Here is a 24974-nt window from a genome sequence, read left to right on the forward strand (position 1 = left end):
TCCCCCTAGTTGTTACAGAAGGAGCCCTGGTGGTGCAATAGGTTAAGTGCTCGGCAGCTAATCGAAAGGTCAGTGGTTCAGAACCACCAGCTGTTCTGTGGGAGAAAAGACCTGGTTACCTGCTCTCCTAAAGATTACAGCCTAGGAAACCCTATGGGATGGTTCTACTCTGTCCTAATGGGGTCACTATGAGTTGCAGTTGACTTGATGGCACAGCACAACAAAAACAAATTGTGACAACCAAAAATGTCTCCAGATACTGCCAGATGTCCCCTGTGGGGCAAAGTTGTCCCCTTACTCCCTGTTGAGAATCACTAGCTTAAGGGGGACAAGAAATGATGGTGGCTTGGAATGGGTGGTGCCACTTTAGTGAGGCAAAGTGAATGGCCTGGAAGAAAATTTTGAAGACAGAATCAATAGGATTTAACCTCTCTTTGCCTTGGTTTCTCATCATGCTTTTGAGTTTGATGATATTGTCACTTCCCTGAAACATGAGACTGTATTCCCCTTGCATGCATAATGGGGTTGCTCAGAAGAGTACAAAGAATATTCCTCTCTGGTATCATTCACCAAGCCCAGGGACCCCTGAGCTCTGTGGCAGAAAGGACCAACTGTGTATAATGGACATAGTATTCAGTCTCTGCATCACGCCCTTTCATTTGTCAAGACCACACGCCTCCAGCCTGATTAACTCTCAGAGCAAGCGCTTTGGAATCTAATCTCTCCAATTTTCTGGCTCGGAAATCTGTTTATCAGAACAGGAAGTCACAGTTGCAGTGACTTTTCCAGGGAGCTTGCCTTCAAGGAGGTAGCTCCACAAAAGCAAGTGTAAGTGATTTCCAAACGAAACAGAATGACATTTACACTCTGGGGCCCTAAAGAATTCCGTGCTTGCTGGTGAAGCCCAGAGCAGTTGTTACGAAACAACTGGAATGTGTGGGTTTTCTGGGTTTAGTGTTTATGTCTGGCTGGAGTCAAGCACCTGGCCACCCTTCCCAGGCTCCTTTCTCATCATTCCCCCTCTGGCATCTTGAGCCCTAGCCCTAGGATGATGAATTGGTTTCATGTTCTTCTTGGGGTTGGTGGTGGCTTCCTGGAGACCATTCTTACGGGATTCTGAGCTCAGCGTGCCATGACTGATTAGTGATGTCTGACTTGGTGGTACTATAGGGGAAATGGTGGCATACTACATTTGCAATTTCTAACAGTCAGGGCTGTGGTTTTTATTCCTTCCACACCCTTCAATGCCTTGTACAACACCTCCCTGCAGTTGAGTCTTTGCACACTGCTCTCTAGGCCTGAAGGGCCCTTACTTTTCATCAAGTCCGTCAAGGACTACTGCAAATGCCACCTCTTTCCTGGAACCTTTCTTGAGTCCCTTGAATTTTGACTTAATGTTAACATTGGGGAGCCATTCAAGGGCTTTTTAAAGCAGAGAAGTGTCACGATCAGTTTGCTCTTTAGAAAGATCCTTCTGGCCGCAGAGAGGAGAATAAATTGGAGAGGGGTAAAATTGGAGTCAGAGAGGCCAAGTGGGGAGGTTGTGGCAGTAATCCTAGTAAAAGATGGTGGTGACTCGGGCTAGTCATGGTTATGGCAATGGAGACAAGTGGATAGGGCTCGGTTATTGGACTTGGGGGTGAGGGAGTGGGATGGGACGGGGAGATTTCTAGGATTTTGGTGTGGACACTCGTGGTAGTGTGAGGGCTCTCAGCTTCTTTTCTAGAGTTCCTTGATGAACCACGAAAGCCTGTATTTCAGTAGGGAGGCATGCATGCACATCGTTAATTCAGTACAGTGGGGCAGATACTCTACAAGGGACTACCCACGGCACCAGGGCTGAGGTGGTGCTGCGTATCTATGTCTGCATTCATTCTGATTGGTTGTTGCTTGCTTGTTCCAGTTGTAAAGCATTCTTAGTATCACCCTATAGTACTGTAGCCAGACAACATAATAAGTGCTCATATCTGGTGGTAGAGGCCAGGGAATCCTTCAGAGTTAAGGTAATATGTAAGTTGGATGCTAAAGGGTGTGTAGGGATTCATTAGAAAACTCAACAGGTCAAAGGGCATTTCAGATAAAAAGAATAGCACATATAAAGGATAGTGGCATGAAAGATGTGCTATCAGGGAACAGTAATATAGAAATCTAGAGATGCTTCTCTCCGGCAAAGCTTATCATGGGCCCTGTCTCCTCCTGCTCCTCCTGGGCAGGTCTAACATCCCTCTTCTTATCACATGGCAGTAAAATTATTCATATACCCATGTGCCCTTCCAGCCTGGAGGAAGGAGCTCTGGCTTTCGTCTCTGCATCTTTAGGACATAGCACAAGTGTCTGGTCATAAGTGTCCAATAAATGCTTGTTGAGGGACTTAGGAGGGAGCCCTGGAGCTGCAGGCAAACTAGGGAACTGGCCTTTTCCCCTTTCCTCTTTCCCTAAGACTGTTTTACTTCCAGGTGGCTCCTTATGTTCCAACCATTGACCACACTGGCTCAGACTGATCAGATGGCTCAGACTCTGGCTCCCTTGAAAATCTGTCCCCAGAGCCCACTGGTGGTTTAGTATAGTGGTCGTGGTGCTTTATAACTCTATTCAGTGGTATTGACTCTCACTCGAGGACTTGGTTCTAAACCTCCAGTAACTCTTGGCAAGCAGTTCAGTGGCCATGGTACCCCCTTGGGGGTTAGAAGTTCTTAGTTCAAGTTTCAGCTTGGCCTCTCCTACCTATGTGACCTCAGGCAGGTTGGTTTCGTAGGCCTGGGCTCCTATTTCTGAACGTAAAATTATCTCCTAGTATTCCTGCCAACTTGGCCCAAATTTAAGAATTCTGTGATTGTAGGGGCCAGAGTCTGAGCCTTGGAAGCATCCTGCAGGTCCTACTGTCAGAGGCTTTGGGAACCCAGCATTTTCTCCTGCCTGTAACCTTAATTTTTAGCCACTGCTCAGGCAACAAAAGAACATTTGGATTATACAGCCCACCTTTTGGCTGGAGAAGGGGAAAAAAAAAAGCCAGAGAGCACCTATTGTGTGCCAGGCCCTGCTAAGTGATTCCCTACATTTTCCCATTTACTTCTCTCAAAATCTCCGAGGGGGCCCAGGTTATCAGTCCCATTGCTCAGATGAGGAAACTGAGACACAGAGAGGGGAGATCACCTACTGAGGTCTCTTCCAGTGGTGGGGGCACAGGTCCTTTCTGCCATGGCCGTGCTCTCTGACCTCCTGCCCCCTCTCTCTGACAGAGAGCCAGCTGCTCCCTGGGAACAACTTCACCAACGAGTGCAACATTCCGGGCAACTTCATGTGCAGCAATGGGCGGTGCATCCCCGGCTCCTGGCAGTGTGATGGGCTGCCCGACTGCTTCGACAAGAGCGATGAGAAGGAGTGCCGTGAGTGACTCAGCCCTCTGCTGGGGGTGGGGCCCTCTTGGGACAGGGGGAGGAGGTCCTTGTCTGACTTATATCCTGCAAACTTTGCTTGTTCCAAGCTGCTGGGTCTGGACGTTGTCTGGCCAGCCGTCCTGCCCTCTCCACTCTATACCTCTGTCTCAGGGCAACGTGGTCTGAGTGGAAACGGGGGTCTTGGTGGTGATGGAGCCACAACTTTGGAAACCACACTACTATCATTGCCTTCACCTTACACACTTTGTACAAGAGGGGGCTGAGACTCCCAGCTTCAGTATCTTACGACCAGCAAGTAGCAGATCTGACATTTGAACCCAGAGCTGCCTGACCCCAGTGCCCGTGCTGGTAACCGTCTTGCAGAACACCATTGAGTTTTCTTGACTTTTAAATCAGGTGTAGCATTATGTCCCACCACCCATCTGTCAGTTTGTCATACTGTGGTGGCTTGTATGTTGCTATGATGCTGGAAGCTATGCCGTCAATATTTCAAATACCAGCAGGGTCACCCATGGTGGACACGTTTCAGTGGAGCTTCCAGACTAAGAAAGATTAGGAACAAAGGCCTGGCAATCTACTTTTGAAAATTAGCCAGTGAAAACCCTATGGATCACAACAGAATATTGTCCGATATAGTGCTGAAAGGTGAGCCCTCTAGGTTGGAAGGCACTCAGAATACACAGTGGCCACAGTGGACCCGAGCATACCAATGATCATGAAAATGGCACAGGACCAGGCAACATTTTGCTCTTTTTACAGGAGATTGCCATGAGTTAGAGCTAATTCTGCAACACTAACAACAACAATAGCAACAACAACAAGTATTAAATATCCAGCATGTAGAGGGTCAGCGAAAAATAGGAAGACCCTCAATGACATGGATTGACACAGTGGCTGCAACAATGGGCTCAAGCGTAACGATGATCATGAGGATGGTACAGGACTGGGCGGTGTTTTGTTCCATTGCACACAGGGTCGCTATGAGTCGGAAGCGACCTGACGCCACCTAACGACAACAAGAAGCATGGAGTTTGTACTGGACAGATAGTACTTTGCTTCCCCATCCCCATGTCTCTGCCGATGTGACCTGAGTCTTTGCTTGTGGCATCAGTTTCAAATGGGCAGGACCAGGATCTGGTGGTATTTGTGATCTTTCTCACTCCTCCTACTTACTCAGTCTTTTACCTGTTTCGTACCCCTGCAATATGTGTGAGATTTGGGTGGGTGATGATCTGTGAGAAAGGAGGCCCCTAGGATGTGAGTTGAAAGGGTCAGTGGCGTCCAGTGATCATGCTGCTCCCTGCCCTATAGAGGCGGATTCCTTTCTACCCCAGAGTTTGCCTCTGCAGAGTGAGTTCAGCCATGGCACCCTGTGCAGTTGTCTTCCCAGGCACCCTGGCAGGTGGGAAGCGCAACTGAGTAGTGGCGGGCACCAGGTTAACTAGTGAGTGGCTGCCTGGGACCACACAACTGGACAGCTGGCTCTTGGTTCTTTTCTTTGAGCTGCCGGCACCAGGCCATGTGTCCTCTCTGGCACGGGAAGTGATGGATGTGTTCTGGCTCAGAACCTGCTGTCTCTCTGGAACCCAGCGAAGGAAATGGCTGAGGATAGGATAATAATTTGAACGTGTAACATAGCTCTTGCCCACAGTTTGAGGCCCAGTTCCTGTGACCCACAGGAAGGAGCACTGGGTTTGGGGCCCAGCCTCTGGAGCGAGTGCTCCCTCACTCACGATGGACTCCCTGTAGGGCAAGTGCCTGCTCCAAGACTGGCCCCTTATCTGTCAAAACCAAAAAACCAAACCAGTTGCCGTTCAGTTGATTCCGACTCATGGCGATTCCTTGTGTGTCCGAGTAGATCTGTGCTTTGTAGGGTTTCCTTTCAGAAGTATGTCAACAGGCCTTTCTTTGAAGTGCCTCAGGGTGAATTCGAACTGCCAACCAGGGATCCCTGAAGCCTCTCCCTACCCTTCAAAGAGGTTTTGGGGAAAAAATTGGGGGGCATGTTTTGTTTTGGGGGGAGTATTTCACATTGTTGCATGTAACTTTTCTGAATAGACCACTATACATAATGCATTTTTCTTTTTTCAGAATTAAAAAGTATAATGTGTACTTTAGTTTTTCCCCTTGTGTCTAGCCTGGCTTCAGAATTGCTAGAATTTGAACATTCGTAGTTTTAGTTTTAAATGAGATAATATATGTGAACTCTATAATCAGTTCAGTTTTGGGGATTATTGAACATTATACACATAGGTAGACTCACTGTTTTCAGGATTGTTGTTGTTAGTTCCTGTCAAGTTGATTTCAACTCATGGTGACCTGAGGTGTGCAGAGTGGAACTACTTCAAGGGTTTTCAAGGCTGTGAGCTTTGGGAAGCAGATCACCACACCTGTCTTCCGAGGTGCCTCTGGGTGGGTTTGAACTGCCAAGCCTTTTGGTGAATAGTTGAGTGCTTAACTGCTTGGGCCATCCAGGGATATTTGAACTACAGTAAATGCAGATTGTCGTTAGCTGAGCTGGGAATATTCAGCGCATGTCAAGTTTGTGAAAGAATGCGTGGTTGGGAGCTGAGAACTAAATTCTAATCCCAGCTTTGCCAGTAGCAGCTATATAATATTAGAATCTTCTGTGACATTCTGTGTCCTCCATCAGTCCAGTTCCACGATTTTAGAATTCATGCTCAAACTGGAAAAGATGATGGAAAGACAGTATAGAAAAAAAAGATGGCGCAGGGCAGCTGCTTGGAACTGTTTGGTTTAGTTGGGATCACGCTTGTCTTGGCTATCCTCCATTTTTTCCTCCTCGTTTCCTACCCTTAACTCCCAAGTGTGGTAGAGGCTTGATTGGCATTTATTTAGTCTTCTGATCAAAACATAATTTAAAAACCATACACACAAACACATGCATTAAAAAAAAATAAAACTCTTCTCTGTTGCCCTTCTTTTTTCCCTCTTTAAATTGTAAAAACAGAACACTGGAAAGTTTAGACAGTGGAAGGGAAGGCAAAAGTCCCTTTTCTGTAACAAATTCTACTTTCATTTGAAATTTCTTACATATCTGTTTCTGTTCTAGGAAACAGAAAGGAATTGAAAGTGTGAGCTGTGGAGATAAATTGTCTACATCTACCTCCCTGCGTTCTCTTAGGCTGTGTGATCTTGGGAGAGTTACCAGAATGTTCTAAATCTTAGCCATTAGGAGGATCAGATGAGAATTCCTTAACCTCCTGGTGCTTCCATTTCCTCCTCTCCAAAATGGGAATAATAATAGAATTGTGAGGTTTAACTCATGTAAAGCACGTAGCACAGTGCCTGTGTGTAGCTAGTGGCTTGTAGATGTTAACTATTATTGGCCAGTCTGCACCAACTTTATTATACAGTTGTCGTCATGGTGATATATGATTGAGTAACCTGCGTTTTTCTACTTAATGTTAGAGGCACTTTGCACATTACTATATTTAGTGTAGAGGAACCTTGGTGCTGCAGTGGTTAACTCTCAGCTGCTAACCGAAAGATCGGCGGTTCCAACCCACCACCCACTCTGTGGAAGAAAGATATGGCAGCCTGCTTCCATAAAGATTTACAGCCTTGGAAAACCCTGTGGGACAGTTCTGCTCTGTCTTATAGGGTCACTATGAGTTGGAATTGACTCAGCGGCAATGGGTTTGGTTTTGGTTTATATTTAGTATTCATAATTCTTGTTTTGTGAGGCTGCCTAAAGTTCCATCCACTGTAACCTAACCGTTCTCCTGTATTTGGAGTTTAAGTCTCTTTTGCTTTTTTACTTCTGCTAATCAAAACATTTAGGATCAATTAAGCAACTTGTCCATTTCCAGAAGGCAAAATACATGGTGGTTTTAGCCAGAGCTGGGATGGGCAGGGCTGGGTGTCAGGAGTGACCAACTCAACCATTTTTTGAAGGGCGCCCTAGGACCAGCTGATTTAGAGGGAGGGTGACAGCCCTCTGTGTCTTGTCCATGAGTTACAAAACCTTTTCTCTGATTTTTGAGAACAAGTGGGTACTTAAGAGGAGGACAGTGAAGGCAGCTGATGTTCTCATGTTGGAGAGGTGATTGCCTCAAGTGCCCCATGAAGCTTTGGCATTTGGAAGATAATATGCTTAAAAACAAGAGAATTCCTGCCCTTTCCAAAGAGTAAGAGAGGAGTCTAGAGAGGTGTGTTGGGGTGGGATAAGAGAGTGTGCAGCTATTCTGTTTTCACAGCCTAGGAAAGATTTTTGTAAGACAGAAAGATTTTATTTTATCATAAAGGTAATATAAACCACACGTTATAAAAATTGGGGAGTAGGGGGAGAAAAACAAAGGAATCATATGTAGCGTCCATATGGTACCAGAACCACTATTATTAGCATTTTGGAATTTTTTACTTAGGGTTTTTCCCCGTTACAGTCAATGTGGATATATAATTTTATATTTTGATGTTTTTCCCATGTAACAAACATGTTAAGATTGTTGTATGTTTTTCCATATTTTTCTTTATAATTTTTAATGCCTAGATAATAGCCCATTAAATTGATATAGTTTATCTACTTATTATTGGGCATTTAAGTTAATTTCAGTGTTTCACTGTTAGAAATAGGGTTCACTGTTGTGAACGTCAGGATGCATACAACTTTTCCCCTGCTTTGAGTTATCTTCTTAGGATTGATTCTCAGAAATAAAAATACTAGGTTGAAGGGCAGGAGTCTTTTTCTGGCTCTTGATTCAGGCTGCCCAGTTGTTTTGCAAAAGGTTTGCACCAGTTTGCTCTCTCACTGGCCAAGTGCAAGAATTCTGGCTTTCTTTTACTCTTGGCAGCATTGGGTAGGATCTTTAAAAAGATTTTTTTTTTCTAGTTAATTGAATAGTTGAAAATGGGTGTGTGTTTTAATTGTCTGTTTTTTCATTATGTAGTAAGGTTCGGGAGCCCTGGTGGTGCAGTGTTTTAAGAGCTACGGCTGCTAACCAAAAGGTTGACAGTTCGAAAGTACCAGCCGCTCCTTGGAAAATCTATGAGGCAGGCCTACTCTCTCCTATAGGGTCGCTATGAGTCAGAATTGATTCGAAGGCAACAGGTTTTTTGTTTGGTTTGGAGTGAGGTTGGATGTTTTCCCACACCTCTATTTACTAGTTGTGTTTCCTATTTTCTGAAATATCTAAACAGACTAGAATAAATTTCCAAGTGAGTTGAGACATTAAATTTTCTGCCTTATGAAACTGGAGAACCTTCTCCGTAAGGTTTTGAGAGAAGAGGTTCATTCTGTAGTAGTTTGAATGTATTTCTGTTTCTGGTTTGTGGAATACTCTGAATGATCATTTTATCCAATTACGTGTGTGTGTGTGTGTGTGTGTGTGTGTGTGTGTGTGTGTGTGTGTGTGTTTAAATACAAAGAATAGAGTTACACTATAGAAAAGTGTGGAAGCTCCAGGAAAGCACAGCTGGGGGTGGGTGGAGCAGGGGCATGCATTTACCTGGCGCTTACTCTGAGCCAGCACTTTCTCAGGTGCTTTATTAACTTACTTGATTACCACAAAAGCCTTATGAGGAAGGGACTATTGTTATCTTCAGTTTACATTTGAGGAAACAGAGAGATTATGCAGCGCTTGCCTGTTGTCCCAGAAAATAAGTCTGCACGATCCACCTCCATCAGAGATCACCAGTGAGGTCATTCTGTCTTTCTCTGCATGTATGTGTTACCTATTTGTAATGGGATGGTACTGTATATTATCGTTGTTGTTAGCTGCCGTTGAGTTGGCCCCTGACTCACAGAGACCCCTGCACAACAGAACGAAACACTGCTCAGTCCTGTGCCATCCCCACGGTCCGTTGAGGATCAGACCGTTGTGATCCATAGGGTTTTCACTGGCTGACTTTTTGAAAATAGAATGCCATGCCATTCGTTCTAATTAATCTTAATCAGGAAACTCCTTTGAAACCTGTTTAGCATCATAGCAACATGCAGGCCTCCACTGACAGATGGGTGGTGGCTGAGTGTGAGTTGCATTGGCTGGAAATTAAACCTAGTCTTCCACATGGAAGGCGAGAATTCCACCACTGAACCAGCAATGTACTAACCTCTTTAAAAAAAAAAAAATCTTAAAAACATTGATAAGGTTTTTTCATGTAAATGGTTTTTTAAATGACCTTTAGTCCTATGAGTCTCTGAAATGTTTTCTTAGAAGAGAGTGTACTTTAATTACTGTCACTTGCTGTGATAAAGCGATAAGCCAAATTTCCGGAACCATATTTGACCTGGAATCGTCAGCGCTGAGTTCTCCTTATAGTTTTGTGGATTTTACCTGTCTTCTCCCTGTGTCCTAAAAATGGGGGAGAGATCTTGATTGTTTGAGATCCTTGTCACAAGGGGGTTAATTTTCTCCATTGGAAAATTATATTGATGGATGTCTTTGACCAGGTATTTATGGACAGACTTTTAAAGTCTCAGGCTCCTTATGTTTGTGTGTGTGTGGAGGGGGTGGAGTGGGGATAAATTCAAGAACCTGGTCAAATGATAAAATTTTAATGAATCTCCAAGTCCGGAAGCACAGGAAAAGTAGGTACAAAAATGAAATTTGAGTTTTATTTTTTTAACTTTTACTCTTCTCAGCCATTCCTTGAACACACCTTCTAAGTACTGTAGTGTGATGGCAGAAATCCACAAAATTGAGTTGTGAAGGCAAGTTTGGAATAATGATCACAAAGGGGAGGAAAGCTGGGGCAGAAGTTGTTAAGTCGCGTACTCTTCCCCTTCCTTTTTATCGTCTTCCTAATCTTCGGCCTCTAGGTGGCACCACATATAATGTTTTCTTTTAAACCTGGTGCTACAGGGCAAGCAGAGAGATGAAAATAAAAACTAGATTCGGAGTTGTTATCCTTACTCAAACTTTAACAGTCACGCAGCTTTTTCACCAGGCACCTAATGCTTGGCTTCACGTGTGGAATATTCCCAGAAACCAGGGAACTTCCTCAGGATGCACACGGCTTGCTGTACCCTTTTTTAGGCTGCTCTGTCTTTGCTTAGAGGAGGGCTCAGGGACCGGGGACGTGGTGTAGCCTAGGAAGGCGGCTTGCCAATGAACTGTGGGATGTAGTTAGAGCAAAGGAGTCCCTGGGTGGTGCGAATGGTTACTGTGCTCCATTGCTAACTGAAAAGTTGGAGGCTGGAGTCTACCCAGAAGAAAAAAGGCCTGGTGATCTACTTCCAAAACATCTGCTGTTGAAAATCCTATGGAACACAGTTCTACTGTGACACGCATGGGGTTGCCATGAGTCAGAGTCACTTGACAGCAGCTGGTTCAACTGAATAGCAAGAGCCGGTGGAACCTAGCCTTTAGGTGTGTAAAAAGCAGAACTGACACACTATCAACCCATCTATCTTGTTTCCTAAAACTTGTTACATAGCGAGTGATGGCAGTCCCACTACTATGTAAAAGCAGGCTGTCCCCACACTTTCTGCTTCCACTTTTTGTTTAACAATTTAAAAGTAAGAATCTTACCTCCCATGGACCATTAACACCATTTGGGCTTCGGTGAGCCAGCCTCAGCCCGGCAGATATGGGCCTTCTTTATGAACGCTAGATACTGCTGGGTCTTTCTGGAAGAATTGTGCCCTCTTGTTTCTGCTCAGGGCAAACTGCCTTGTTATATGAATGAAGGGCCCATTTTCTCCACATCTTGGCTCTGACAAGCCGTTATTAACTGCTGAGTTCCAAAGGCATTCTGAAGAAGCTGAGCCTCAGAAAACGATACTGGCACTTTTAACAATCTAGAGAGTATCACTGTGGTTTAACACTATGTCCATTAAACACTTCCCAAGAAAAGATGCATTCCTTCGTAGGTATTCATCGAACAGAAGAAATCCAAGACCGGTGTGTATTTTTTGTCTCTTTTCTGGTTTAATCATTTTGGTTTTTTTTGTGTTCATTTTTAAACTTCTCTGGTAATTCCAGGCGTGTCCCCCACTTCATTTAATTTCTTTCATCTCACATGTGAGGCATTAAATCCTGTGGTTAGGATCAGGGGCTTTAAGGGGGTCAGACAGTGCTGGGTTCTACCCCTATCCACCATTTATGACCTCTGGGACTCTGAACACCATTTAACCTCTGTACATCTATTTCCTCATCTGTGAAATGGGATAATAACATTACCTACTCCAGAGGTGATGATTCACATATTTATTTAGCAATATATCCAGGCCACCAAGGAGCAGACCTTAAACAACAGGTATTGTTTCCTGCTACAGATTGGGTTAGATCAGCTCTGCTGAGCGCAGGGCATTGTCGTAAGTACTAAATGAGCTAATGTATGTGAGACTCGTAGGCAGGTGCCTGGTTAAGCATTCAGTAAGTGCTGATACTATCCCCTCAAATCCCAAGTATGTTGTGACATTCCTAGCCAGTGCAATCCTAGTAGTTATTGTTCCAGCCTAGCCATCCTTCTCCCTCCCGTAGAATACTCTCTCACTGCTCCCTCACCCTCTTCTCTCTTTCCTCTCAGTTTGAGAGCCTGAGCCATAGAAACACCTTTGTTTGCTGGGTCAATATCTTCTGTTCACTGGAGAGAGTCTTGAGCACACAGTCATGAGCTGTTACAAAATTTCCTTTAGCTTAGGGCTCCAAGGAGCCAGCCAGACGCCCTAGCTGGTGCAAGAGGGAAGGAAACAAATATTTGAGGGCCTGAGATGAGCCAAGCTCTTTTGGTCTTGGGGGAGGAAGTGTAGAAGTACCTTTCCTGCACTGGGCTGAGAACCTCTGCTTTAATGGACCTGCAGTTGGTCTATCCTGCCTGAGCTGCCATGGGCTTGGTCCCTGCCATACAGTTAAGCACCTAAGTGGAATTTGATGATGGCATTTTACTTCCTCACTTGAACAGGCTTCTGTTTTGTCTAGGCCCTTCCACCTTCTCTACACTGCCCTAAAACCAGCACAGCTCCCTGTGGCCCCCAAGGTTTTACGCCTAGAACTTGTAGAAGTAACAGTCTTCTGGATCTTCTTTCCACCCCAGTAGTACTCTTTGTGTCTCGTGGCCTGTGGTGAGGAAAGATTTTCCATTTAGGTGTTGGAAATCTCAGCATAAATTCCTAGGTGGGCACATGACGGCTAAATACAGACATTTCCAGGTTGTCAGGCTCCACTTGACTGAACAGGATAAACAGGATTTTGACCTTCTGCAAACTTTTCTAAAAAGTCCCTGGAAGATTTCTGAAGATGCAGGCCATTTTACATTAGGTAGAGAAATACAAAGTGATCTGAAGCTGTCTGGGTAAATATTGAGAAGGAGCAGTACCTACTGGCCAGCAGCTAGCACAGGATGAGGCATTTCATACTCAGCTCCCTGGTGTTCCTGGTGTTGCATGAGTTCTTGCTGCATTCACTTAGGGTATTTCATTGCTACTTGTTTTACAGCTCTCTGTATAGCATGGTGGTCATGCAATAGGAGCAAGTATGTTAATGCAGCAGGAGTGGTTTGAAAGCCTTTTATTATTATTGTTAGCTGTTGTTGAGCTGGCCCTCGACTCATGGCAACCCCAAACACAGCAGAATGAAATGCTGCTCAGTCCGGCGCCATTCCCACGATCAGTTGCGCATCAGACCGTTGTAATCCATAAGGTTTTCATTGGCTGATTTTTGGAAGTAGTTCACCAGGCCTTTCTTCCTAGTCTGTCTTAGTCTGGAAGCTCCACTGAAACCTGTTTAGTATCAGAGCAACACGCAGGCCTTCACTGACAGATGAGTGGTTGCTGTGCATGAGGTGCACTGGCTTGGAGTTGAACCTGGGTCTCCCGCATGGAAGGCGAGAACTCTACCACTGAACCACTACTTCCCTCACCTTAAAAGCTTAAGATAATTGATTTAAATGAGAAAATAAACAAATATTTAAAAAAATAATAAAGTCAGCCATATGTAGTCTTCCTTTGGAGTCTTGATTGCTGCTTCCATGATAGAGAAAGTACTCTGAGTGCTAGTTAGTGCAGGTCCCAGCCTATGAATGTTCTGTGCCTTTAAAAGCCATGGGGATGAAGAAGATGCTGTGGGCCAAACACGATTCCACCAGCTCACTGCCTTCCAGTCCTGCCTCAAAGCTGGAAGGGCTCAAACTGGTGGTCCAAGCCACATGGGGCCACAGTCAGATTTTGTTTGACCTGAACAATGACATTTAAAAAATGAGTTAGTTTCCAATGTTTATGAATCAGGAGCTTGCTACCTAAGAATCTGGATTATCAGGTTTTCTTAAATGATGAGAAGATGTAGCTTCCTAATAATTCCTGCATTACAGAGAACCTCGTTTTCACTGTTTTTATAATGCGTGTCACCATCCTGCTCATTCTAGGCTCTACAGTGTCTCTTTGATTCTAAGTCATACATTTCTCCACATTTTCAGATGTCTGTAATTGAGATACCTCTTATGATCGATGGGATAAGAAAGCATGGTGTCCTAGTTTAATTGACAGTGTTCTTTCTTAATTGTACCTTAAAGAGTGGCATGTCTTGTACTTGATGGCATCTTGGATTCAATGAAATCCAATAATTTTCTCTGATGCTTAGCATGTGAGATTTCAACCAAGGGTGCTGAACATTTCCACACTAATGCATGCAACCACATGTGTATGCTTTTCTTAGGGTGCTGTGCTTTGAAGGCCAGGAGGCAGGGTGCAGAGAGGGAGGGTCCTGGCTGAGAGCCTGAATCCAGGTTCCACCACTCATGAGCTGTGCGACCTGGGCGCAAGTTCCTTAGCCTCAGTTTCCTCATAAATCCCATGGAAGTTCTGTGAGGATTAAATGAGCTAAAATCTTTAAAACCTGTCAAACAGTAGCTGGCATTTGCTAAGCGCTCAATAAGCATTAGCTGTTCTTTCTGTTAGCAGTGTGGAGTCAAATTTCTGATTTAGATCCCAGCCCTGCCGCTTCTAGTCACTTGCCTTCTTGGAGCCTTAGTTTCTTCATCTGTGAAATGGGAGCAGGTGTGAAAAGGAGGTTGTGAGAAAGAATCAGATGTGAAAGTGACAGTGTCTGGCATGTAGCAGGCGCTTAATGAAGTACTCGTCCTGTTTTCCCCCTTCCCCAGAGATTCCTTGTGTCCTGAAAGCTGGAATCTCCAGTGTTACCAGTTCATTCCTACAGTCATCAAAGATGGGCTGGGGGGTGGCCCGTAGATTCTACTTGCTAGCAGATTGTCTAAGCTGAGGAAGGTGGGTCATTATATTTTGGAAATTTTATGAATGTTCAGGCCAGCAGGAGATTAGTCAAAATTAGAATCTCCCCTTCCCTGAACCACTTTTAGGAGACAGAACCCAGGGAACCCATGCTATCCCTGTTATGAGGAGTGGGGCATGGGACAGCCACAGAAGGGGAGCCCCATGCCCACTCCAGAGCCCCCAAGTACCCGTGGACTCCTCCCCACCCCCTGAGAAAGTGAGAAGAATCTGGTTGTCTACTAGGGGTCCTGGTGCCCTCTCCCATGGGGCTGGGAATGAAAGACCTCATGTCTGTTGAGGTAAGGCTTCCTGGAGCCTAGAGACCCTGGGTGGTGCAAATGGCTAATGCACTCAGCTGCTAACTGAAAGGTTGGGAATTCAAATCCAGCCAGAGGCATCTCAGACGAAAGGCCTGGCAATCTAATTCTGAACAACCAGCCATTGAAAACCCTGTGGAACACAGCTGCAATCAACTCAACAGCTACTGGTTTGGTTTCTTGGACCCTAGAAGAAAACTGGGAGGAATTTGTCCGGTTTAGTGCTAGAGAAGAGCAACTTTCATTTCTGAAGTCACAAAACCTCCAGGTTCTCAGGATTCCTCAGAAGTCTTGTGTCTTTGTTTAGTTGAGGCCCCCCTCCCGTGTCCCTGCTGGTACCATTCTGATCCTGTACTGGTGGAGACAGGGAGACTGGAGGTGTCTACCAGGAGCCCTCGGCCCCTGCCAGCTCCCTCAGTCCCTCCCAGGTGAAGGCAGTTGCTGTTTGGTGCTTGCCTCTGCTTTCTTGGAAACTACTAATTTTAAATGCCAATACTGTCACCAGTCCAGAAGTTAGTGTCATAAAGTCTTCTTAAACTCATCTTTTAAATCAACTCTTTTGCACAAATATCAGCTTCACTCCATTTCACCAATCCTCCTCACCACTTCCAGAGAGCTCTGTTATTATCAGCTCTGCATGCTGCCTTTTCTCAGCTGCAAGGGGAGAATCTTAATGAACCAGCCCTGAGCTGGGGGTGGTGGTGAGGAGAGAGGTCATGTTCTATATTTCTAGAATGAGTATGGCCAGATCGCCTGGGCCCGTCATTCAGGCATGCTGTTGTTGCTGGGAATTGGCTGCAACTGCAAGATGTAGTCAGTGGTAACAGGCTTGGTAATTGCTAATAAAATTTAAATGGCTGCAAAATCACAGGACATCAAAAAAGATTTTTTTTTCCTGGCACATCCAGACAAATCTTGCTGATCCAAGTTGGGCTGTGACTGTGCAATCTTTTTAGTTTTATTTTTTTTATGCAGACTTGCACTTTCATCTGTGACATGGCTAGTTTGCAATTGCCTGATGGTTTTTTTAAAAAAATTCAGAGACAGATGAGAACATAATAATTAAAAAGAGAGTATGTGGTGCGTTCATATAATCTCGACACGACCAGAGAGATTCTTTTGCTATTAATATGCAGAGTCTAGTTTTCTGTAAGTCTAGAGTGGGAGAGGATGGGGTAGAGGATCTTTCTGAGGGCAAAAGGTAGCTACACATCCCTTTGAAAAAAGCATTTCAGCAACTTTTGGCTTTTGACGAGGTCCCTGGGTGGTGCAGTTTGTGCTCGACTACTAACAGAAAGGTTGGTGGTTCAAACCCACCAAGCAGCACCTTTGAAGAAAGGCCTGGGAATCTGCTTCAGTAAAGACGACAGCGAAGAAAACCCTATGGAGCACAGTTCTACTCTGTAAGACAGGTGGTCGCCGTCACCATAAGTCAGAATCAACTCGATGGCAAGGGGTTTGGTTTTCTGGGTTTTGATGTGGTTAATAACATGTCCTTTGTTAAGATTTCTGCAAGAGAAGTTCCATAAAATCTAGGGAATGTCTTAGGCCCAAAAAGTTGGTGGTTGGAAGGGAGAATTAGTGGTTAGAATGGAGGGGAGGGACTGAAATAGGTTACATGCGGGTATTCCGTGGTATTCCACAGCACCACAAAGCTTTGGGTTAACTTCTAGTTGAAATATGGCTTCTGACTTCCTTGGAAGGTGTGGTTTGCATGCACCTGAGTTGTTTATTATTAATCCTCCCTTCATTTTGGGGGAAGGGGAGCAGGGGAGCCCGGCAGTCAGTTTCTCAGATTCTCCACAGAATTGAAGTGCGTAGGGTCTGAAGACCTGCTTGGCTCCTGTTGTGTCTCATCAGCTGGAAGTGTTTGCTTCTCAGTACTTTTGGATCTAACAATAAAACCTGTGATTTTTGCTGACCTCTGAGGGTGCGGTGAGGATAGCAGAGCTGAACGTTTAGTTTCTTTGGAAGAAGGAGGGAGAGGCCATCCTGTTGTTGTCTTGAATCATACAGAGAGCTAAGAGAGTGCTTCAGGGATGGATGGGCACAGTCGGTGGAGTGGGGGATTATGGCGAGAGGGCTTACACTGTGGCTATGGGGAGCATCGGACTTTGCAGAAAGCAAAGGGATAGACAGCCTGCTTCCAAAGGGATTTTATGGTATTCATCCACCGGGATATATTTTTTCCCTTGGCTGTTGTTATTGGTTGAATTGTGTCCCCCCAAAAGATATGTTAAGTCCTAATCCCCAGAACCTCTGAATATCACCTTTTTTGGAAACAGTGTCTTTGCAAATGTAATTAGTTAGACTAAGATGAGGTCGTACTGGAGTAGGGTAGGCCCTAATCCAATATTACTAGTGTCCATATAAGAAGAGGGAAATTTGGACACAGATACAGGGAAGACGGCCATGTGAAGACAGAGGCAGAGATTGAAGGATACATCTACAAGCCAGGAAACACCAAGGATTGCCAGGAACCACCAGAAGCTAGGAAGAGACAAGGAAAAATCTTCCTAGAGAGCCTTCGGAGAGAGCATGACCTGGCCGACACCTTGACTTTGGACTTCCAGTCTCCAGAACTACGAGAGAATAAATTCCTGTTATTTTAAGCCACCCAGTTTGTGTACTTTGTTATAGCAACTCCAGGAAACAAATTCAACCATTTTGAACAATTTGGCCAATAGAGGTGACCCTGTAGCAGAATCTCACCTGTAGCTGTGCATTTGGTCCAGAGCCCGCCCGGGCCCTCACCATCACTGTGCTGCATACTTTTACACCTTGTTCCTTTTGCACTCCTTGCACACCTGCTCCTTGGTGCTCAAACTGCATATTCACCCTGCTGCCAGGGCCCAAGCAGCAGACGGAGGATCTGCTGGGAAGCTAAGTGAGGCTCTGTCGGATGATGGGGAGCAGAGGTCTTGATGCAAAGCATGGCCAGTCTCTGCCACTTGCTGTCTGACATTAAAAGCCAAACCAGGGCTTCCCTGGGGCTGAGGCCACCAGCCTGTCTGGTACTGTGAAGGGTGAGGGAGAGGGGTTACTGCTGCCCAGCTTACAGTTGGGGTGTGCTCTGTGGCACAGCAGTCACAGTGCTGTGTGCTTTGAGCTTATGGCCTGTCCACTGCATCCACCCCACCCACCAGCCCTCCCACACTCAGGCCCCTCTCTGAGGCTCTCCTCAGATGGAAATGGAGGTGAAGTGCCCAGTGTCTCTCTGTTTCTCCATTTCTCCGTTTCTTCTCAGCGTGTTGAGGTGTTGGTTCTAGTTGTGACTCAGCAAAGAACCTGTTCACCTGCCCTGACTTTGGGGAAGGACCGTGGAACAGCAGTTATGACAGGTTCTGCCACTGTACTAGGTTGGGGCAGCCGAGAAGCAGAAACCAAGATGGGGTTAGACGTCCAAGAGTTTCATTGGGGTGGGAGCAAGAGAAGTCAGGGACAGCCTTCAGACTGTGATGTCGGTTTAACATTTGTGGACGGAGAGAGGGAAGGAAGGAGGAGGAGTCTTAAGTGCGCACCTGCTGTTACCAAACTTATCATAATGACATGGCTAGTAAATTTTCTGAATGAATGAAGTATTTTAGTGTTATCTTGATGCTTCACCATGAAGGTGCTAACCAGGATGTTGCCAAAAAAAGAAAGAAAGAAAAGAAAGGGGGAAAAAAACAGCTAAGATTTCTTTTGAATGACGAATGACGCTCTGAGCTGTTCACCACCTGGGTTCCCGAGCTCTAAAATACAGCACCCAACCAGTATTTCCTAAAATGTGCTTCATGGGTCACCTGCATCAGACTCACTTGTAAATGTAGATTTGAGGGCTACCCAAAACCTACTGAGACAGAATCTTCAAGGGTGGGCCCCAGGAAGCTGCATCTTTACAAGCAGTCCAGGTGAGTCTTGTGCCCACTATATTTTGAAACCTGCTTGTCCTGTGATTAGACTGATAGTCCTGATGAAGGAAGAAGTTACTTAGAACGAATGTTGTATTGTTGGATTCCTCGCATATGTGGGGAAGGGATGTGCGACAAAGCTTGTCTTCTGATAAGCGCAGGCAGGTACGGAGCATCCCAGTTGGTGTGTCCACCTCAAGAGCAAAGCGTTCTGAGCAGAGAGCACTAAGAGATTTGATGGCAGTATGATGAGAGGTAGTGCTTTGTTTTGCTCTTAAAGTGCTTTCATGCATATTGTCTTCTGAAGAAAGGGGATGGTACTATCATTGCATTGCGCATGAGAGAAAAAGACTTTATCTGAGACAAAAATGAAATTCTCAGCAAGAGGTGACTGGCCTTTGGAAATCTCAACAAGTAATGCCAACAAGATTATATCCCTGTTAACAGCAGGTATGTCTGGGAGGTGGGATAATGGTATATTGTTCTCACATAACGTCTTAGTTTTTTTGGGTAGGAAATATAGGATAGGGAGTGCTTGAGAGCACAGGCTCTGGCACAGGCCTGCCTGGTTTTGTCCCGATTTGTGTGCGTACTGAGCCATTTATTAAACTGTGCCTCAGTTTCCTCATCTGTAAAATGGGGATAATAATAGCACCTATCTCATAGAGTTGTGGTTTAAATATGTTTAGACCTAGTAAGTGTTCAGGAGAATGGTTAGCTCTTACTAAGCTCTTGATAAGTGTTAGTCATTATTATTAATAATATCATCATCTTCAAGTACATGTAACAGGTAGTCCTGGGTGATTTAAAAAAAAAAAAAAGCATAAAAGGAAAGGCTACTTGAGTCATAGAAGGGTCAAGGAAGGGTCTAGAATATCTGTCATAAGGAACAGTAGGGACTTGTTAGGATCCAGCTTTGTGATTTCATCTCTGTAGTGAGGGGTAGGACTACTTTCAGTGTTTTTCAGCGTTTTTCAAATGGTGATTCTTGGAGTGCCAAGCGTTGGTGCCACAGAGGAAGAACAGAGGGTAGCTGTGTAGTGAGGACTTTGGAGTCCGACCTTCTCCCTGCTGAAAGCAAAGCAGCTGCAGGTCTGTTTTTTGTTGTTGTTTTTAAAAAAAACAACTGGGTTTTGCATAAGATTTTATTTTAACGGAGGGTTCTGTGGGGAACAGACAAAAGGATCGAATCCCACTAGACTAGATGCCTAAGGAGCCCACCCCTACCCCTTTAATCTCTTTTTGACATCTGTGATTCCAAAGATAGCACCATAATTGTCCTTTTCCAGAACAAAGCTCATTTTCTACTACCATAACGTGGCAGTAGTCAGAAATTTATTTCTTATAATAGGCCAAAATCTGTTTTCTGGAACTTTTTAAAGGTAACAGTGGGGTGCATGAGGTGGTAATGAGTTCCCTGTTAGTAGAAATGTGAGGCTTATGATGATTGTCAGTCCCAACTTCACTCATTGCTGGCTATGTGACTGGGTAAGCCATTCTCCCTGTCTGAGAAATAAATAGCATGGTGCGTGGCAGAGTCCCTGGGTGGTGCAAACAATTAACCCGCTCAGCTGCAAACCGAAAGGTTGGAGTCCACCCAGAGGAGCCTCGGAAGAAAGGCCTGGTGATCTACTTTCAAAAAATCAACCATTGAAAACTCTATGGAGCACAGTTCTACTCTGACACACATGAGGTTGCCAGGAGTTAGAGTCAACTCGTTGGCAACTGTTTTGTTTTGTACTGTGCATGGTAGACATCAGTGTTAGCTGCTGTCAGCAGCAGCAGCATCAACACTACTGGTCTACTCATCAGAAGTTACTGGTGAATGTCTGCTTGGAATCCTGTTTAGTGACCCCGGAAGAGAGTCACTTAGACAGCAGAGCAGACCTGATCTTGGTTGCAGACAGTTTCTAGGCGATGCCAGTAAGCTCTCCCTTCTGTGTTGTTGACCCTGCCGATGGGCCATGGCCATGAGGAGACCAGGCCTCTTACAGTTACTACAGGGGCTACCTGGAAACGCTGTAGGAGCAGCCTCAGGAGATTGTGAATCCTTCACACCCGCTAAAATGGCTGTGATTTAAAACACGTAAACTAAGTATTGACAAGGATGTGGAGATATTGGACCCCTCGTGCTTTGCTGGTGGAGTGTAAAGTGGTGCAGCCACTTTGGAAAACAGTTTGGCGGTTTCTCAAAAAGTTAAACATAGAGTTACCACGTTGTTGATGTTAATATTGATGTTGTTGTTGGGTGCCATCGAGTCGATTCTGACTCATAGACACCCCATGTGATGGAGTAGAACTACTCTGTAGGATATTCTTGGCTGTAATCTTTACTGAAGTAGATCACCAACTGTCATGGATTGAATTGTGTCCCCCAGAAATATGTGTCAACTTGGTTAGGCCATGATTCCCAGTATTGTGTGGTTGTCCTCCATTTTGTGATTGTAATTTTATGTTAAAGAGGATTAGGGTGGGATTGTAACTCCCTTACTAAAGTCACATCCCTGATCCAATGTAAAGGGAATTTCCCTGGAGTGTGGCCTGCACCACCTTTTATCTTACAAGAGATAAAGGGAACAAGCTGAGAGTGGGGACCCCATACCACCAAGAAAGCAGTGCCGGGAGTAGAGTGCGTTCTTTGGACCCAAAGAAGCTCCTAGTCCAGGGGAAGATTGATGACAAGGACCTTCCTCCAGAGCTGACAGAGGGAAAAAGCCTTCTCCTAGAGCCGACGCCCTGGATTTGGACTTCTAGCCTATGAGACTGTGAGAAAATATATTTCTCTTTGTTAAAGCCATCCACTTGTGGGATTTTTGTTTTAGCAGCACTAGATGACAAAGACACCAACCTCTTGGTTAGCAGCTGAGTGCTTAACTGTTATGCCACCAGGGCTCCTTTGGAATTACCGTATGACCCAGCAATTCCACTCCTAGGTATATATACCCAAAAGAATTCAAAGCAAGGACTCAGATACGCAAGATACCAGTGTTCATAGCAGCATTATTCACTATAGCCAAAAGATGGAAACAATCCAAATGCCCATTAACGATGAATGGATAAACAAAATGTGATCTATACATACAGTGGAATATCATTCAGCTATAAAAAAGACTGGAGTCCCTGAGTGGTACAAATGTTCAACACGCTTGGTTGCTGACTGATAGCAGTCCACCCAGAGATGCCTTGAATGAAAGGCCTGGCCATCTACTTCCAAAAAATCTGCCATTGAAACTCCATGGAGTACAGTTCTTCTCTCACACACATGGGGCCGCCATGAGTTGGAGTCAACTCGACAGTAACTGTTTTTTTTTTTTTTTTTGGATAAAAAGGAATGAAGCTCGGATACATGCTACAACGTGGATGAATCTTGAAAACATTATGCTAAGTGAAATAAACCAGACACAAAAGGACAAATATAGTATGATCTCACTTATATGTGAAATATCAAGAATAGATGTATAGATACCAGAGTTTATTAGTGGCTTCCAGGGAAGGTAGGGAGAAAAAGTGAATCACTGTTTATTAAGAGGTACTGAGTTTCTGTTTGGGGGGATGAAAAAGTCTTGAAAATAGATAGTGATGGTTGCCTAACATCGTGAATGCAATTAATGTCTCTTAAAAGTGGTTTAAAATGGCAAATTTTATGTTCTGCATATTCTACCACATTAAAATTAAAAAAAGAAATTGGGGATCACACTTTAAGGAGTCACCCATGAGATAGCAATTGACCACGCCCACAGACCAGGCAATGGAAGTGGTTCCAGGCGAGTTCATCAATTCCATGCTCTTCCCTTTGCTCTACAAAGCATTTTTCAGAAGAAAACATAAACCGAGGATTGTATAATCATGCTCTGATGCAAAGAAAATTTTGGCAAGTGTGAACAACTATGAAAACAATACATATGCAAAACACATGCACTCTGGGCTCTCCACGTTCCCGGTCTTATGCCAGGATTTTCCCCCATTTTCTGCATTCCAAAAATGTTTTTCAGCCCAGACAATGGGAGTACAAAGGCATATTTGTTTCATCACTTAATTTGTTAATTCTGCAGACTTTTTCTCCTACTGAACTCAATCTTCCTTGAAGTCTTATATTTATTTAAGGCTGGCCTTTTAAGAAAATTTCATAGGCACAGTATCATGTTTACCCTATGTATGACCACAGAGTACAAGAGTAAAATAAAAACAAAACAAACAATTAAAAAAAAAAGAACAGCGGCGCCTCTCTGAGAGAATTCTAGTGTAGGCTGGTATGCCGTAGCAGGGAGCCCTTTTCTGTTCTTGACCATGCCTGGAGCTTAGGACATGTGATTTTAATTCTCTATGCCTTCCTTTCTTTCTAAGTTAAAATCTGTCCTCTAGCGTCTTCCCAGAAACACTGGTTGTTAATAGAGTTGGTATTGATAGGTGCTTTGACTGCCCCACAATGGAAGCATCGAAAATAAAACATAAGCACCCTCACCCTGGAAGGGAGGCTGCTGCTTAAAAAGAATGAAGATGCGTGGGTGGGTGGGTGAATGGATTGATGAGGGTAGGAATGGATGAATGAGTGGGTGGGTGGATGGACAGGTAGATGGGTTGATGGATGGACAAAGGGAGGGATGGATGGATGGATGGATGATGATGGATGGATGGATAATGAAGACAGGGAGCTCTCATTCTACAACCACATCCCCTCCAGAAACCTTTCTTCCCTCCTTCTCTCCCTGTCCAGGGTAGGTGGATGCCTTTTGTCCCTGCTCCTGTAGCATGCCTTTTGTCCCTGCTCCTGTAGCACTGCCCTTCTCTAACTTTGACTTGTAAACAAGCAGGTACAGGTAAAGGGTGATAGGTGCCATCTTCCCAACAGCACTAAAAGCTTCAGGTCAGTCTGGAAAAGCTTTGCAAACATCTTGTTCACTGTTATGCCCACATTGAACAATATCAGCTCCGGGCATGTGGAAAATGTTCAGTACATATTTGTTGAATGAATGACTTGAAAGCCAAAAAAAGATTTGTGGGCAAATCTGCCTGGTTTTCTGCACACACACACACACGCGTGTGTGCGCGCACCCGGTTGCTCTTAAAACCGAAGACCAAACCTGTTGCCGTAGAGTTGATCTCGACTCATAGGGAATAGGGCAGGGTAGAACTGCCCCATAGGGTTTCCAAGGAGCACCTGGTGGATTTGAACTGCTGATCTTTTGTTTAGCAGCCGTAGCTCTTAAACCACGACGCTACCAGGGTTTCTGATTGCTCTTAGGTCTTATAAAGGAGTCATCTGACTGATTGGCTTCAATAGCCTGTCCTTATATCCTCCCTTTCCACCTCCTCCACCCCAGTTCCCTTTGCTAATTAATCATTTTCCCAAGGGTAAATATTTCTCCAGGTTCCTTTGGGTCCCAAGGGGTGTGAACTCTGGGAGAGCCCTGTCTATCTCTCTTAGCCTTGGAGTAGGCACCTGTTATCATCAGCTCTAGTACTTGTATCCTGGTATTTGCTTGGATTTAAAGAGCAGAGGCAGGGACTAATGAGTAGCTTTCATGTTGAGGAACAAAGGGCACATGGTAGCTTCTCCACTTAATTCCAGGCTTTTAGGGGTACTCCGTGTGCTTAGCACAGCACAGAGCGGGTGGTAGATAGCACATTTGGTCCAGAGGAGCCAGGCTTCCCGCTTCAGCCATTGCCTATGTAAGCCTTAGTGACTGTGTACAGGGAAGAAACCAAACATTCAGTAAGTGATACTTGCCTGTGGTCTTCCTAATTAGTTTACTTCGGTGGAAAGAACTAACTGTTGTCATGAGTAAGCACTTTGACTTTTCTAGGACTTAGTTTTATCATCTGTAAAGTTACTTGACCATCTCTAAATACCCTTACAACAACAGACTTCTGTGACTTAAAATGGAATGTCTTTCTCCTTGTGAAAATACAGAATGGTTTTCTGGCACATGTGTGTACACATATAGGAATGGGTTTACGTAGGTTTTAAAAAAAACTGTTGCCACCTAGTTGATTTTGACTCATGGCGACCTCAGTGTGTGTCAGAGTAGACCTGTGCTCCATAAGGTTTTCAATAGCTGATTTTTCAGAAGTAGATTGCCAGACCTTTCCTCTGAGTCACCTCCAGGTAGACTTGAACTGCGGATGTTAGCAGCCGAGCACTTAACTGTTTGCACCACCCAGGGATTCCTGGGTA

The 24974-nt window shown here is 44.7% G+C and overlaps 1 protein-coding gene across 2 annotated transcripts in view; it reads left to right on the forward strand.

Annotated features, from left to right (window-relative positions):
- Positions 1-24974, forward strand: part of LDLRAD3 (low density lipoprotein receptor class A domain containing 3) — a 298714-nt gene that overhangs the window by 87275 nt on the left and 186465 nt on the right. The window contains exon 2 of one of the 2 annotated variants that reach the window (XM_012557426.2): positions 3240-3386. The exons of the other annotated variant lie outside the window; for it this stretch is intronic. Coding sequence (XP_012412880.1) covers positions 3240-3386 — 147 coding nt within the window. The remainder of the gene's footprint in view (positions 1-3239; positions 3387-24974) is intronic. 2 annotated transcript variants of the gene reach the window in all.

Source organism: Trichechus manatus, unplaced genomic scaffold, assembly GCF_000243295.1.
Source record: "Trichechus manatus latirostris isolate Lorelei unplaced genomic scaffold, TriManLat1.0 scaffold00006, whole genome shotgun sequence".
Lineage (NCBI taxonomy): Eukaryota > Metazoa > Chordata > Mammalia > Sirenia > Trichechidae > Trichechus > Trichechus manatus.